The sequence below is a fragment of the Lepisma saccharinum genome, chromosome 1, assembly GCF_977018435.1.
Source record: "Lepisma saccharinum chromosome 1, izLepSacc3.1, whole genome shotgun sequence".
NCBI classification, from domain to species: domain Eukaryota; kingdom Metazoa; phylum Arthropoda; class Insecta; order Zygentoma; family Lepismatidae; genus Lepisma; species Lepisma saccharinum.
Window position 1 is genome coordinate 124,328,452 of NC_139229.1, and position 13,419 is coordinate 124,341,870.

At 39.9% G+C, this 13,419-nt stretch overlaps 1 protein-coding gene across 5 annotated transcripts in view; it reads right to left on the bottom strand.

The window, feature by feature from the left end:
• The window catches only part of LOC146000507 (putative nuclear hormone receptor HR38), a 45,789-nt gene that overhangs the window by 30,703 nt on the left and 1,667 nt on the right, over positions 1–13,419 (bottom strand). For 3 of the 5 annotated variants that reach the window (XM_083138260.1, XM_083138252.1, XM_083138243.1), the window contains exon 1: positions 11,278–11,549. The exons of 1 other annotated variant lie outside the window; for it this stretch is intronic. In XM_083138260.1, the coding sequence (XP_082994386.1) occupies positions 11,278–11,443 (166 nt within the window). In that variant the 5' untranslated portion in view covers positions 11,444–11,549. Of the gene's footprint in view, positions 1–10,943; positions 11,550–13,419 lie in introns of those variants that run through there. One more of the 5 variants, XM_083138269.1, reaches the window with a different exon arrangement.

Below are 13,419 nucleotides of genomic sequence, written 5' to 3' on the forward strand. Positions count from 1 at the left end.
CTAATTACACAACGCACTTCTACCAGACGAGGAACGGCAAAACTCGTCCGAATCCTAGAACCTCGCAGAGGCCTTTGAGCCACGTGGTAGAGACGTCGACAACAATCGGGATGACACCGGACCAAGAATGAACGCAAAAGATGGAACGAGTGCCAAATTTATAGCCGTACCAAAGCTGTCCCACGGGGGCACGAGGCCCCTCTGTATTACATCAGTGGTATTTCGAGCCGAGGAATTCAATATTGTCGGGGGCCATAATGAAAGCTCCTGCACTCCAGCGGTTCCTTTGTGTTCAGCTCGGCGTGGCTTATGGACCAGAACCGAATTAGGCGGAGCAAGATTAGCTTGTGGAGGGTTGGAGGGGGGTGGGGGAGGTCCCTCCCCCTTCCGTTTCGAACAACAATGAATTTTTGACTGGTTGTTACTGTATTTTTATTTTCCGCTTAGGCCAGATTGAAGAATATAAAAAAAAGATGAGTAACATTTCGATCGCCACAACCGACGCATCTTTTTCCACCACCCTCTTTTTCAGCTTACAGAGTTACGTATTAAAGAGACTAGCAAAGAGGGGAGAGGGTGTGAAGACATAAACTATGTGGGAAAATAATGTAACAACTGTACATTAACAACAATTACATAGTAAGCTAACCTCAGACCATCTTCATCAATGAATTTGAATACTTATCGCTTGAAAAAGTGAAACATCAAATTTGAACCATTGTACCTATGTCTAACTTGGGTCTCCACGATGCCTTAATGATATAATCAGGGATATTGGGTGTTTCGTATACCACTGAAAATTAAGTTGGCCAGTGGCGGAGATAAGGGGCCCTATGTAAACCGAGTATCATAACTTGTGAACTTCATCAATTGAAAAATTTATATAATTTAAATGTTCGCTTATAAAATTACCAACTGTTAGAACAAAGGTTTTTTAATGATTGAGGTATTAATTAATTGTTGGAAGGGAGCTTTATCGCCGCGGCTGGTGTTAGCGTAACGCTGGGAAGTTCCAATCCACGGTTCGAATCCCTGCTAAGTCACAAACGTATATTTTCGTGTCATCCATTTCATTTCGGTAAACATACAGAAGCAGCAAAGTGACTAAAATTGTCATAAGAATGCACAAAGTATACTCTTGTAATTCTTTGTGGCATTACTTTTTTTAAACAATACTCTCTATTGTCTCAATGGCCGAAGTTATAAATTAGTATTATATTTACTTTGTTAATTTTATAATTTAACTTTTTGGTCACTTTAAGTGACAATCGCCAGTTCACTAGCGAGGGATTGAGTTGTAGCAAAAACTTCATTTATAACGCCTTAATATGGCTTAAAAGAACAGTTAACAAAGGACAGTACAGTACTTTAAATCTAAAAAAGACAACTGATACTACAATAATTCTTTAACCTGTGCTTACATGGCAGTAAAAGATAGCAGCAGAATATTAACTTTAAAAAAACTTCAAAGAGATGATATAAGCCAGGTGTTTCCAACTGGCGGCCCGCGATGCCTTCTTTTGCGGCCCGCGAAGCCAGTTTGCAAAATACATTAATTTTATGTATTTTATTATTTTATTTTCACACCATGCATTTCAACCCCTTCGCTATGCGGAATGAACGTTTGAAAGTGTTTGTTCTTCAATTAAGTTCATCAAGAACCGCAACAGAAGCCGACTGGCAGATTCTTCACTGCTTCACCTTCTGAGACTTTCAAATACAGATATTGAAGCGGATATTCCAACTTTAATAAGAGAAGCTTATCGGCCTCAATTTTCACATTGAACACTTACTATGAAGGATTCTCATTTGTATGGTCTGTTTTTCATTTCTTTCAATTCATCCATAAGTATTGTTTTTTTTGTTTTGTTTTTTGTGAAATAAATTGTAATTATACAATTTTGATTTGTGATTCCATTGTTCTTATTGCCGCATTTTAGAAAATTAGGTCATGCGAAAGTACTACATATTTGCAGTTCAGTACTTACAATTTTTGTAATTTTTAATCCCCCTCAAAAAAAAAAAAAAAAAAAAAAATGCGGCCCGCCAGTCAACTGCTAGATATAATTTTGGCACTCAGACCTTTTGAAGTTGGAAACCACTGATATAAGCTCTGCACGGAAATTCAGAAGCATGTGAGATAAAACTGTTTACTCCAAAGCAATATGAGTTCATGAAGTATAAGATTACGCATTGCAAAATAAGTTGACATGTTAACCGTGGTTCTCATTAACCTGTGAATAACTTTTTATGTGTTGTGTTGTTTGATGAAATCTCACTGTGCTACACCATGCTAATACAATATCCAAAGTAATTATATACCGTGGCGGCAAGTGTAGAAACAAAATCTATTGTATGGAAATGCATTTATTAGTTTCAAATTATCAAAAAAAATTTTATAACAACTAACGAAAAATGGGGAATTTTAAAGCGAAATAGTTTAAGTACAAGTATGACATTATTATTATATATTATTACAACTTGTTCTATCACTACGTGGTGTCGTTCAATATGATGTATCCAGCTCAAGTCAAGTTAATTTCCAAATATTGGTCCAATCTCGAAAAATGTTAACGTTAATCTGATTACATATAGTGTCACTTTATGTATTTTATCCGCAATATGTTTCATAGCTTACAAAATTGCTACAGGGCGGATAAGAAAAATACGACAATATGCAAAGCATACAATAGTGTGAAATTGAAATTCCATTAATTGTTAGTTTACTTGCATATATGATTGTACGTACACCCTACCACCTATGCATTCAGAGTTATTATTAGCATTTCAAAATACTGACACTTTCCCTGTCATACTTTCATTCTAGAGTATACCGTCGCAAACAGATGTTCCTCGCTTCTTTAACAAAATATTAAACTAAGGTAGTGTTATTGCGTTTTCTACTGGTTAGAACATTTGATTCAAGGGTTAAATTTAAATCTGAACTGTGTGAATCAATTATGTAAATGTTAGCTCTCGTATTACAATAACTTTCGTATCTAAACCATTGTTCATTCTTCCTGGTAAAAAAATATTGTATTTGTATTTAGTGAATAGTAGAGATTCCAGATGTGACACAAGCAAAATAAAAATAAATTACATGTGTGTGTGTGTGTGTGTGTTTGTGTTTGTAATTTATTATTCCCACTACGTAATAACCTTCAAAAGTGGGACAGAAAACAAAACTAACTGCACCATCACACAATGGTAATTTTAAGAACTGTAATTTCAGAGGAAATGTTTCTATTTATACTATAGCTATAGCCTAAATGTTCATACTGGTTCCCCAAGACTGAACGACTTCATGACAAACGATACTTACATCTTCTTGAGAATTTAATGGGCCTTGCAAAAGTATGTTAACAATCGCGACTTGGGAGGCTTTCGGCATGTAAGATCAATGACCTTTTCCTGAGGTCAATGACCTCTGGTAAAAATGAATATTTTGTTTAACTCTTCTAAATCAAATAATCCGATGCCTACGATGTCCTTGAGGAGGCATAAAAAGAACCACACAATATGACACAATTTAACATAAATATATCAAATCTTGAACCCGCTTCTCTTATTTTAAAGATTTGAAATATGGTGAAAAGATTTGCACAAACACTGTTCCAATGCTCTTTAAGTGTTAAAATAAAATACTATGTTACAGTACATAAATTATTTCCTACCACACATAACTTAGAAAAGAAAATACACACATGGAAATATCAACAATAACTTTTAAAATGAAAATGGAAAGCACATAAAATATAAACAGTACGAAAACTAAACACTAAATCTTAAAGTATGGATAGTAACATTTAAAAAAAATAATAAACAAGCAAATTTGAACTAGTATCATAACGTAAACAAATGTTCTTCAGTTTAAGTATTAAATAGGATAATGATGTACAAAGACGGCTTTTTAGTACAGTAACAAAAAACTAGAAAAAACATTATCATCCTGTTTCATGAGGTTACATACGGGCACATAATTTGAAAAGAATGTGTGGGCTCACATGACGTCAGTAGTACTATCAAATCGTGGATGAACGTAGAGGGGGGGGGTGAGGGTGAGGAAGAAACCTGGTGAAATGTTATGTAGATATGCCAAGTTATGTTTCAGACCAGTGTCTTCTAAACGATGCTTACCTTGCAATGTGGGTCGTATGAAATAACAAGCTGTGAAGAGACAGACTATAGATAGCATTGCAACCTCCACCATGTGTCTCGACTCGGCAATACCATTACGTGGAACGGGATTGGTGGAGAGCAGGGCGAGTGTCGGACCAGCCCCACTGCTTGAGGGCGAGCGGAGTTCCTCGTATCGCTGACCCCGCCTGTCTAGCGGAAGCTTTTGGCGGGAACGGGGGGAAAAGTTATTTACTTTTCAACGAAACACGCGGGAAAAGAGAAATCGCAAACTCATTTGTCAGCCAGAAAGCATGCTTCAACTTGCACCCATAAGATCTATTCTACAATACAATTGGATTGACCTTCCGTATACCACATGCAACTGAATATATCTACCCAAACTGCAGGAAACAGTGCTATGTTACAAAGCAAAATAGCACTTTAAAACATTTACATACATTTCAAGCATGTTCCTAAAGTCTATATTATTATCGATATATCGTTCAGATTTTCTGTCGAGATAGAGCTTGTCCATTGAGTCTAGAAAAAGGCTAACATAAAATTAAACATATCTTTTGAAATTGTATTTAAACCCTGATTGGGGATATACCCTCGATATCTATCTACAAATTGTATCTATGTCTTGGCGCCCGTAGAAAATTTTTAAAAGAGGGTAAAATTGAAAAGAGTGTTCTGAAGTTTATATACTGACGTCACGTTAAGGTTTTCATCATGAACAATATATTTTAAAACAGAGAGAAAAGTAGCATGAAAGATGCGACAGACAGAGAATGGGAGAATGGAATAGGACTTAAAAAAGGAGGTTCAGAAGTGAGAAAGACTGAGACGTAAAGAACAGAGAGAGTAGGAAAGAGAGAGAGAAGAGAGAGAATAAGAAGAAAATACAAGAGAAAACGGGCAGGACTATAGATTTGCTTTGACTTTTTGATTTTGCGTCGCTTTTTGTCACTTTTGGCTAATCGCAACGATGAGAATGAGAAAAATATGATGAAATTAATGAAGGAACGCTCACAATGAAAACAGAAACGGAAAGGAAAAGTTAGAATCATAAATGATTTAGAGAATAGGATGTAAACACGAACGGAGAGATACTAAGAATGAGATAAGAAGGGGGAAAGTTAGAAAGATGATAAGGGAAAGGAAAAACAGAATCGAGATAGTCCTTACATCTCCAGCCCACTGCACGATTCTAGCTAGCTAGCGAGCCTATGAACAGACTAAAACGTAAGCAAGAACGCTAGCGATAGGCCCTGGGTTGAGATGACGTCAGCGGCTCGCTTGCTGATTGATGGATTCTGAAGTAAAGACTCGCTCCGAAGTTACTAATGCATTACAGCCAGGGATGCTACGAAAGTAACCTCTCTTTACAAATTAAAGGGAGAAGGTATTAAGTAGACGATTTTTCCTCCTGAAACAAACTTGACCTCTTGCAGGCGCCCATGTAGGTAATGTATCTTTTGTTGCGACAAATTGTCCGCTTCCTTTCTCCACTACAATTAATTGTACGTCTTATGTGACTCAGCATCGTTCATACACGTGCCACCTTATAGGGGACAGGATCTTTCACTGTAATTGAATTTGAATTATTTCTAATTCGGCTTCTATTTCCCACCAATCTTTACTGTACCAGAAGCTCTGGGATTGTTAAGAAGGTTGTTAGACCTATTAGAATTGGCAAAGGGAAGTAAAGGTATGCACAGCGATGGTGCTAATCACACCATCTCGATCCACGATTTTTAGCTTGCACGTGCCTTCAGGAAGCAGAACTAGGTACAGATGGCGCTTTCTTTTTTAAAATAAACTTTAGTTAAGTTCTAGTGGCGTTGCGGTTTAAACGAAAAGATTTAGAATACATCAAAATATATTTTTTTTCTTGTTCTTTTTAAATAAGTAATTGCAAAGGGATAAAGTATGGAAATGTTTGCATATGGTAACTGTGCCACACGCATTTAAGTTTAGTTGGACGATTCATATCTATATAAAGTTGATGCATCCTTAGAATGCCTGAGTCTGGTGTATGTAAAATCGGTCTTGCTTGTTCGTTAACTTTATGCGTAGATAGGCTAATCAGGCCAATATGTGCCTACACTGGGGTTTTAACTATAGGGACACCTTGATTACAGGGTGGCAGCGTTAGCACCACGCCATGGGCGGACTTAGGGTGCGTTTTTGATAGTTGTTCCTTTACATATTCTAACACTGCAGAATGAACTATTATTTTACACCTTCGTCCATTATCGGAATCAAACATCCGGTTCAGATTAATATATTTTCAAATGACTAATTGGTACAAGAGTACCTTGGCAACTTTTATGAAACTGCAGATTCTGGCTTTGAATCCAAGACTGGGCACTTGAAACAGTACAATATCAGCCCAAACCATCATTGCGAATTTGTTCAGAAGAAAAATTAGTCAACAGGTATTAAGTAGAGAATATCACTGTCGGTTTATTTCCATAACAACCTAATATGTATTGCATTCGTTCCCCTGGACACACTCAAGATTATATTGGTAATGTGGATCTTCAATTTTTGTACAAATCATAATTGTACATAAATGAATAAAATGGCAATTTTTCAACAATAAAGATAACTCATTTGTCTTAATTGACATCGTATTTATGCCTCTGCATAAGTTACCCCCAGCCTCTAAGGAAATGAGTACTTGCGAATAACTTTGAGGGCGGAGGGGGTGAAAGCGCCCGGAGCATGGTGCTTATCACATCACATTCACAACGACCGACCGTGAGCATAATTGTGTGCTGCTCAAAATTTAAAATTATATGAACCTCAATGGCATGTTGCAATGTGCAGGAAAAGAGAGGTTTTATGTATCTCTATAGCTAATCGCGACGATGAGAATGACTGAATCATGAATGATGAAATTTACGAAGGGGCAAGATTCGAAACCGGATATGAAGATAGAAGGGAATAATATAACCATGATATGAGAACAACCAGTGGTATGAAACTGAAGGAAGCTAGTAAATACCTTGGAAGGGGAAAGAATTATTAGATAAACAAAATCGATCATGGGTAAACCGAACGACAAAATGTTCAAGAAGAAAAATATGTTAATAATAATTAATATTCTAACATTAAGTAATACAGCTAACATCTACTTGAAGATAATACTATGAAGTTCAGGCATAGAGGAAGAGTATGGAAGCAAGTTGACAAGTACAATGTTGGTAGTGTTATGGAAGCAAGTTGACAAGTACAATGTTGGTAGTGTTTTATTTCATGAATAATGGCGTCTATTATAACAGCAGTCGAGCTTGTTTCATAGCAAACGGGACATGTTAAATATAAAAACTTATACAGAAAATAATCGATTAATTGAGGTCTGACAGTAAGAATATTTGGAATTCAATATGTTTCTTTGCTGTTTTACGTCCGGCATTTCTACCTCCAAGTCAACCGCAACGGTACTTTAAAGGAGGTGGATGGGAATGGGTTTCATAACTTTCTAGCACAAAACAAACGGAGAGAGAAAAACTTGTGACTCTTGGTGGAAAAAGAGGACCGAATATATATGATGTAAACAGGCGGGTGTGTGCCATGCTGTCTCATTCGCCCCCCCCCCTTCCTCTCCTTCCATTCTGAAGGGAATGCAAAAGAGAAAGCGGGATTCCTAACTATGTAACACTTTTCTTTTCTGTCTGCCGCTAACGCATCCCAGACACAACAACCAGGCCTGAGTCGTGCTGCGCCCTGGTGGAGGAAGTTCGAACTACGTGGAACTGAGATTCTAAAGCCGAGAAAAGAACTCGTCGATAATTCTACAGAGAAGTGTCAAGTAGTCAACAGATATAGTAGTAATAATTATTCACTAAGAAACTACATCGAACGTAAGAAGCAATATTCAATGTTTTTTTTTTAAAGAAACAAAAACAAATAATGTTGGCATGTGAAGTAGATTTAATTCAAGATGCTTTAGGCTAGTGTTAAAGGGTAGCATGTCATATTTAAGGTAGAATTCAGTTTTGTCCACAATATATTTGTTGCATGTTTATGCTCCTTACGATTAAAATATTGTATGGACATAGGTACTGTAAATAAAAGACTAAACAACTTGTATTTTAAATCTTAACATTCTCTATTCCAGTGAGAAGCAGTAGAGCTGTTGCACCATTAAACAGAGAAGCATGCACCACTGGGTCGTTCGTCAAATTCTTTTAAGGTCTAACTTCTCATACTCATACTTATCAGGTTGGGAAAAGGACACGGTTTATAATAATAATGCTTCAACTTTTGTCAGGGGCGAAGCATTCCATTGTTACATGCAATTGTTGATAACCACAGTAATTGAGGCTGTTTGAATATCAACGAAAATGTGTTTCCTTTAAATTTAGTAATCATCGAAATTAGGAATGTGTAAAGTACATTCTTGATCATTTCAAACAATAACTCGAGTAAATGACTTTTCACTTGGTTGACACCTACTTTAATGCCAATGGCATTCACTTGTCTTCGTGTTTATCATCATATTTCGTCTAAATGACGACTTTATAGCCGATGGTATGGCACGAGGTGTTCAATAAATGCTATAAAATCCTACTTTACCCATATATGTTTGTTTATTAGAAGCCCTTACTTATAGGAATGTTCGATTATCATGAATTGAAATTGCATACTGTATTAACATTATTCTGGAACAAAATACACGGAGCTGGTGTTCTCCCTAAACATACGTCATTACTTATTCTCTTCACACCAGTGGCATGCCCAAGATTTTCGAAAGGGAGGGCACTGTGTACTTTTTTAGTAGTCAGCCCTCATTTTGCCATCTTTTGCTGCCTTTGGCGTTCTTTTTAATAATAATAATAATAATACTGGGTCAAGAGTGGGCCACCAACCCTCCCTTTGGAGACTCTACTCCTTCACACCCTTCTTCATGGTTACATTGATGAAAGAAATGGCACACGAACCGTGAAGATTTGAAGGATTGGCCATTACGAGTCTGTACAAGGACTTCCACGCCCGCAGTCGCAGATATGCATGGTCAAAACAGCACCATGTTGTGCTTGGATGCATTCAATTCACTGTATCTATCCTATCACCTCTCCCTCTACATGTTATTCCGGTCATATTTAAATACTAACATTAGTTTGACATTATGTATGCTGAATGCAGTATTCGTGAAATTAACAAAGGCTAATACTGGTTTTGGACAATTGCCTTCAGTTTCAATGAACACTCCTCAAACATGTAGCCTTTCAGTGCATTATGGGAAATTTCTTTTGAAAACTTTTGTGGCTCTTGGAATTCTTAGCAGAATCGATTGACTACCACGAAATCGTTTTACGGCCACGTCAACCGCTTCTAGATGCGCTGTGGTGAGATTTTAATACAATTACAAAATTTCATTAAAAGACAATGGAAAACAACAATGTTAAGACAGTCAACAATCTTACTAATTTTGAGTAAGGTGTGTTTATCGTACGGGAGAGTGACACGAAAATGACTGATAGAGATGAAGATATGAATCAGTTATTTCTACGTAAAGAATGTAAGCAGCGCATACAGAAGCATTGCAAATCTTGATTAGATCACCTACAAATTCCTTTTCGTTAAATAATTGGGTTGTATGAGAGTTGTGAAGTTGGGCAAAATAAATAAGTTACTGTACGCCCTGCACCGAATTTATCTCTCTTGGGTGTATGGAACGCCACGGTCGCTAACAGATCAAAGGTTTTCAGCACACCTTCTGGAGCGTATGGCCGGCGAGAGTTGGATTTACACCAGTCTATGTTTTCCTTCAGAATACCAGTGTTTATTTGCCGAGAGCTAAAGCTGGTCATGTGCCGCTGTGTGTCTGCTAAACGTTCCCACAAGCCTCCTTCTCCCTCGCCACCTGTCGCGGTGCGCGCGAGCCCTGCACGTAATGATGACGTCAAACGTTTCTGGGGACCGTCTCCTCAGTTACGGGCATAAATTTAAAACCGTCCCGAACGCACGTTTCCTCGTCTTCAACCCTTCCGTGGGGTGAACGTGCAGAAAAGACGTATCTCTCGGCTTCAAGGGAGACCGGCACATGCCGAAATGGAGCATAAAAACAGCGAGTATCGGTCCTTGCCTCGAGGGTGAAGAAGCAGACGAGCCGCGCCTTTACTGGGATGTTTCCGGCTGTTTCCGTTGCGTCATCGGAACTAGCACGAAATCAATTGCGGACTGGTGGCGTCACGCACGGCAATGACGCAAATGTGACGTCACTGGTTGCTGACGTCAGCGGATTACGATCCGCGCTCATCTGGTGCGGAGCGCGTGGCTGCGGGAATGCGAGGGCATGGTCAACATAGAAGGCTTCTGCTATAATGGGCCCCGCCGTGGCCGTTTTCCCTTATATTTATCTTCCGGTGTTTAATTCTGGAGGCAAAACCACGTGCCTGTTACCCAATTCGTCTGGTCGAACCGGTCATGGGACCACCTTGTGACTTGCCGCCAGATTTTTGGGACGGCAGCCAAGGACCACGTGCGTCCACAGCCTCCCGACTTGGAACGCGTTTTACGTCAATCGAGCACGGGATTGGCACAGACTTTGAGGACAACCCCCGATTGTTCTGGGAGTATGAAATTTCCGGCAAAAAATAAACATACTGACGGGAGGAGGTTAGGTGACCTGACCATCCTCACTATAATTAACACTGGCGATTTTTTTAGAGCCGAATCACTTCACTAATTATACTAATTACAAAAAAAAACTCGTACTGGTAACTTTTGACGTTCCTTACGGTATTTCTGACACGGCTACCCCGTCCACCGTATTATTTTCTATGTATGTATATAAAAAGAACACTTACAGAACACGTGTGCCTTTAATGGTGCGTTGATATAGTATTCAGCTCGTCCTGTTGGTCTGTTCACTGGCGGATGAAGAGTTCGCATTTCCTTGTGTGGTGCATGATGATGCTTCCTGTGTTTTGGCACCGTCGCGGTTAGTACACTGAAGTGGCCAATCTCGTTCACGTAACCTCGATCCGTCACTGGTAGCTCCCGACCAACACAATCACAATCGAGACACAATCTTTGATTTTTGCAAAAAGAAATCCACGAGAAATTAAGGTTCCAATCTCTTTTTAAATGAGGGTACAACAACAGTCTACAAACACCAACTAAACACTGTCACACACCCACCTGAACTGTTTGAAGTCTCTTGTAGTACCACGAAAGACGGTGGGGACTCCCGTTCGCTGTCTTGGGGACTCCCTGGTTTGCAGGCTGTGTGTCCGTTGTCTTCAGGTATCGAGTCCGTAAGTCTGCGATCCAGCACGACCAAAGTGTCACCCCACGAGAACCTCATAGGGGGTCGAAAATTTATCTTGCAGTCCACACGACCGTCCGTGTGCCGGTGTGATCCTGTGTATATGCCACCTTGCTTACGATGCTAACCCCCTAGCACGTCACGATCCACCATTCAACTGCCGGCGAAGGCTTCGAGACCATAGCCTATAAACTCCGATACGAGGCACGAGTGACGTCAGAGTTCTGTGACGTCACAGACGTGGATGGTTGTAGCGAGATCGTTACTCGGCGGCCAATCGGCGGCGCGGCTATCTCCGTCCCGCGCCGGCATTGGAGGGTGCCTACCGCGACGTCACCGTTGTGACGCCGTAGTTATGACGTCGCGGATCTGACCGGGTAGCGGGGAGAGGTGCACTGTGCGAGAGAGAGCGTTAGCGGACAAGAGAGAGACGGAGACAGTGGGTTGAGGAAGAATTCAGCGCGTAGGAGGAGAGAGGGTGGATAGCAGCTGCCGCTGCGGTTTTACGCATGGATTCCATCCTACAAACAGTGCCACTGTTCTTGGGCATTTATCGACCGCTAGTAGCAACCATGAATTTCCATCTTGAAGGGAAATGAGCGAGACATGCAGTCTCCATCTGACAAACGATTGCTACCCCATTGGGAAGGACCCGTCCCGACCTGCAACTAGTGAAGATTCTAGTATGGAAGCCGAGTGTGCTAAGTGGTGTGAGACAGGTGCGAAACCCTGGGGAGAACAGGGGGATTCCCCCCATCAACGATCTTGTTCTAAAAATTCCCCCCACCAAAAAATTTCGCAGAGGGAGGATGTTGCAACAACAAAGATAAACAATTGATTTTGACTTCAAATATACTTTATTAGTTTGCTTCGGTGAATGTTTCACTTGCCGGTCTCCGTGGAAGAGTGGTTATCACAGCGCTCTGCGACGCCAGAATATCGGGTTCGAATCCCGGCCGGGGCATGGGTGTTGTTTGTTACTCCTTTGATCAATTTCATCCTATCATCATCTTCGCGATTAGTCAAACGTGGCAGTAAATTGATTGATTGAATTGGTGTCTTAAGTCCACTGTATGCACAGTAAAGCTAATCGGGACTGGACCTACAGTTTAAAGTGGATCCGAACCACCATGTGCCTCCACTGGGTATCTGGCAGTAAAAGAAACCAAATCAATCAATCTCTTTTTCACTCCTTCAAGAGACCATTAACGGATCTACACCTACAACAATATATTATTATTATTAATATAAGATCCTCCTCACCTACCAGTCTTCGACGATTTCGCACCCTGGTGAAAAGAGTGACAGTTCTGAAAAAAAACAAAAAAACAATCGATAGTCAACCTCCCTTCCGCGTTGTACACCCAGGACTGCATATTGCAGAGTAACGAGGCTCTGGCTTCGGGACTTACCTCCAGTATAATCCTCTGTGGTACACGTGATTGTCCTATCAGTAATTTCATTCCATCATGTGTCATCATCTTCTTCGCGATTAGCAAAAATTGGCCGAGGAAGCCAAGTAAAATAAACGATATCTATCAATCAATCAATTAAATGATCGATTGATAATCGATCTCGCATCGAAGTTGCCGGGTTAGAGTCACGACGTGGGAAGGGGATGAGTAAGCCTTCATCACTTTCATCCAATTATCACCCACCCTTATCGTCGCAATTAGTTATGACGTAAGACATCGTTTGCCGATCAGGTGAAACTAGGCTTGGATTTAGAGGGGGCTGCAGCTACAGACCTATCTACAAAGAGTTCTTGACTGGGAGAAGGGTTAAATAGCTATGAAAATGGCTGGAACACGAGGAAATTCTAACGTGACGCAAGACAAAAGAAATAACTAAACACGTGACACAACGTGGCTTTATGTACATGTTTATAGATGGTCTCACGTTGTTGTTCTCCCCGAGAATACATAACCACATGTAAATCTGGGCCTAATTCAACACCCTCGATCAGCGAACGTGTTGACTGACCGACTAATAATCCTGCAATGAAATTACCGATA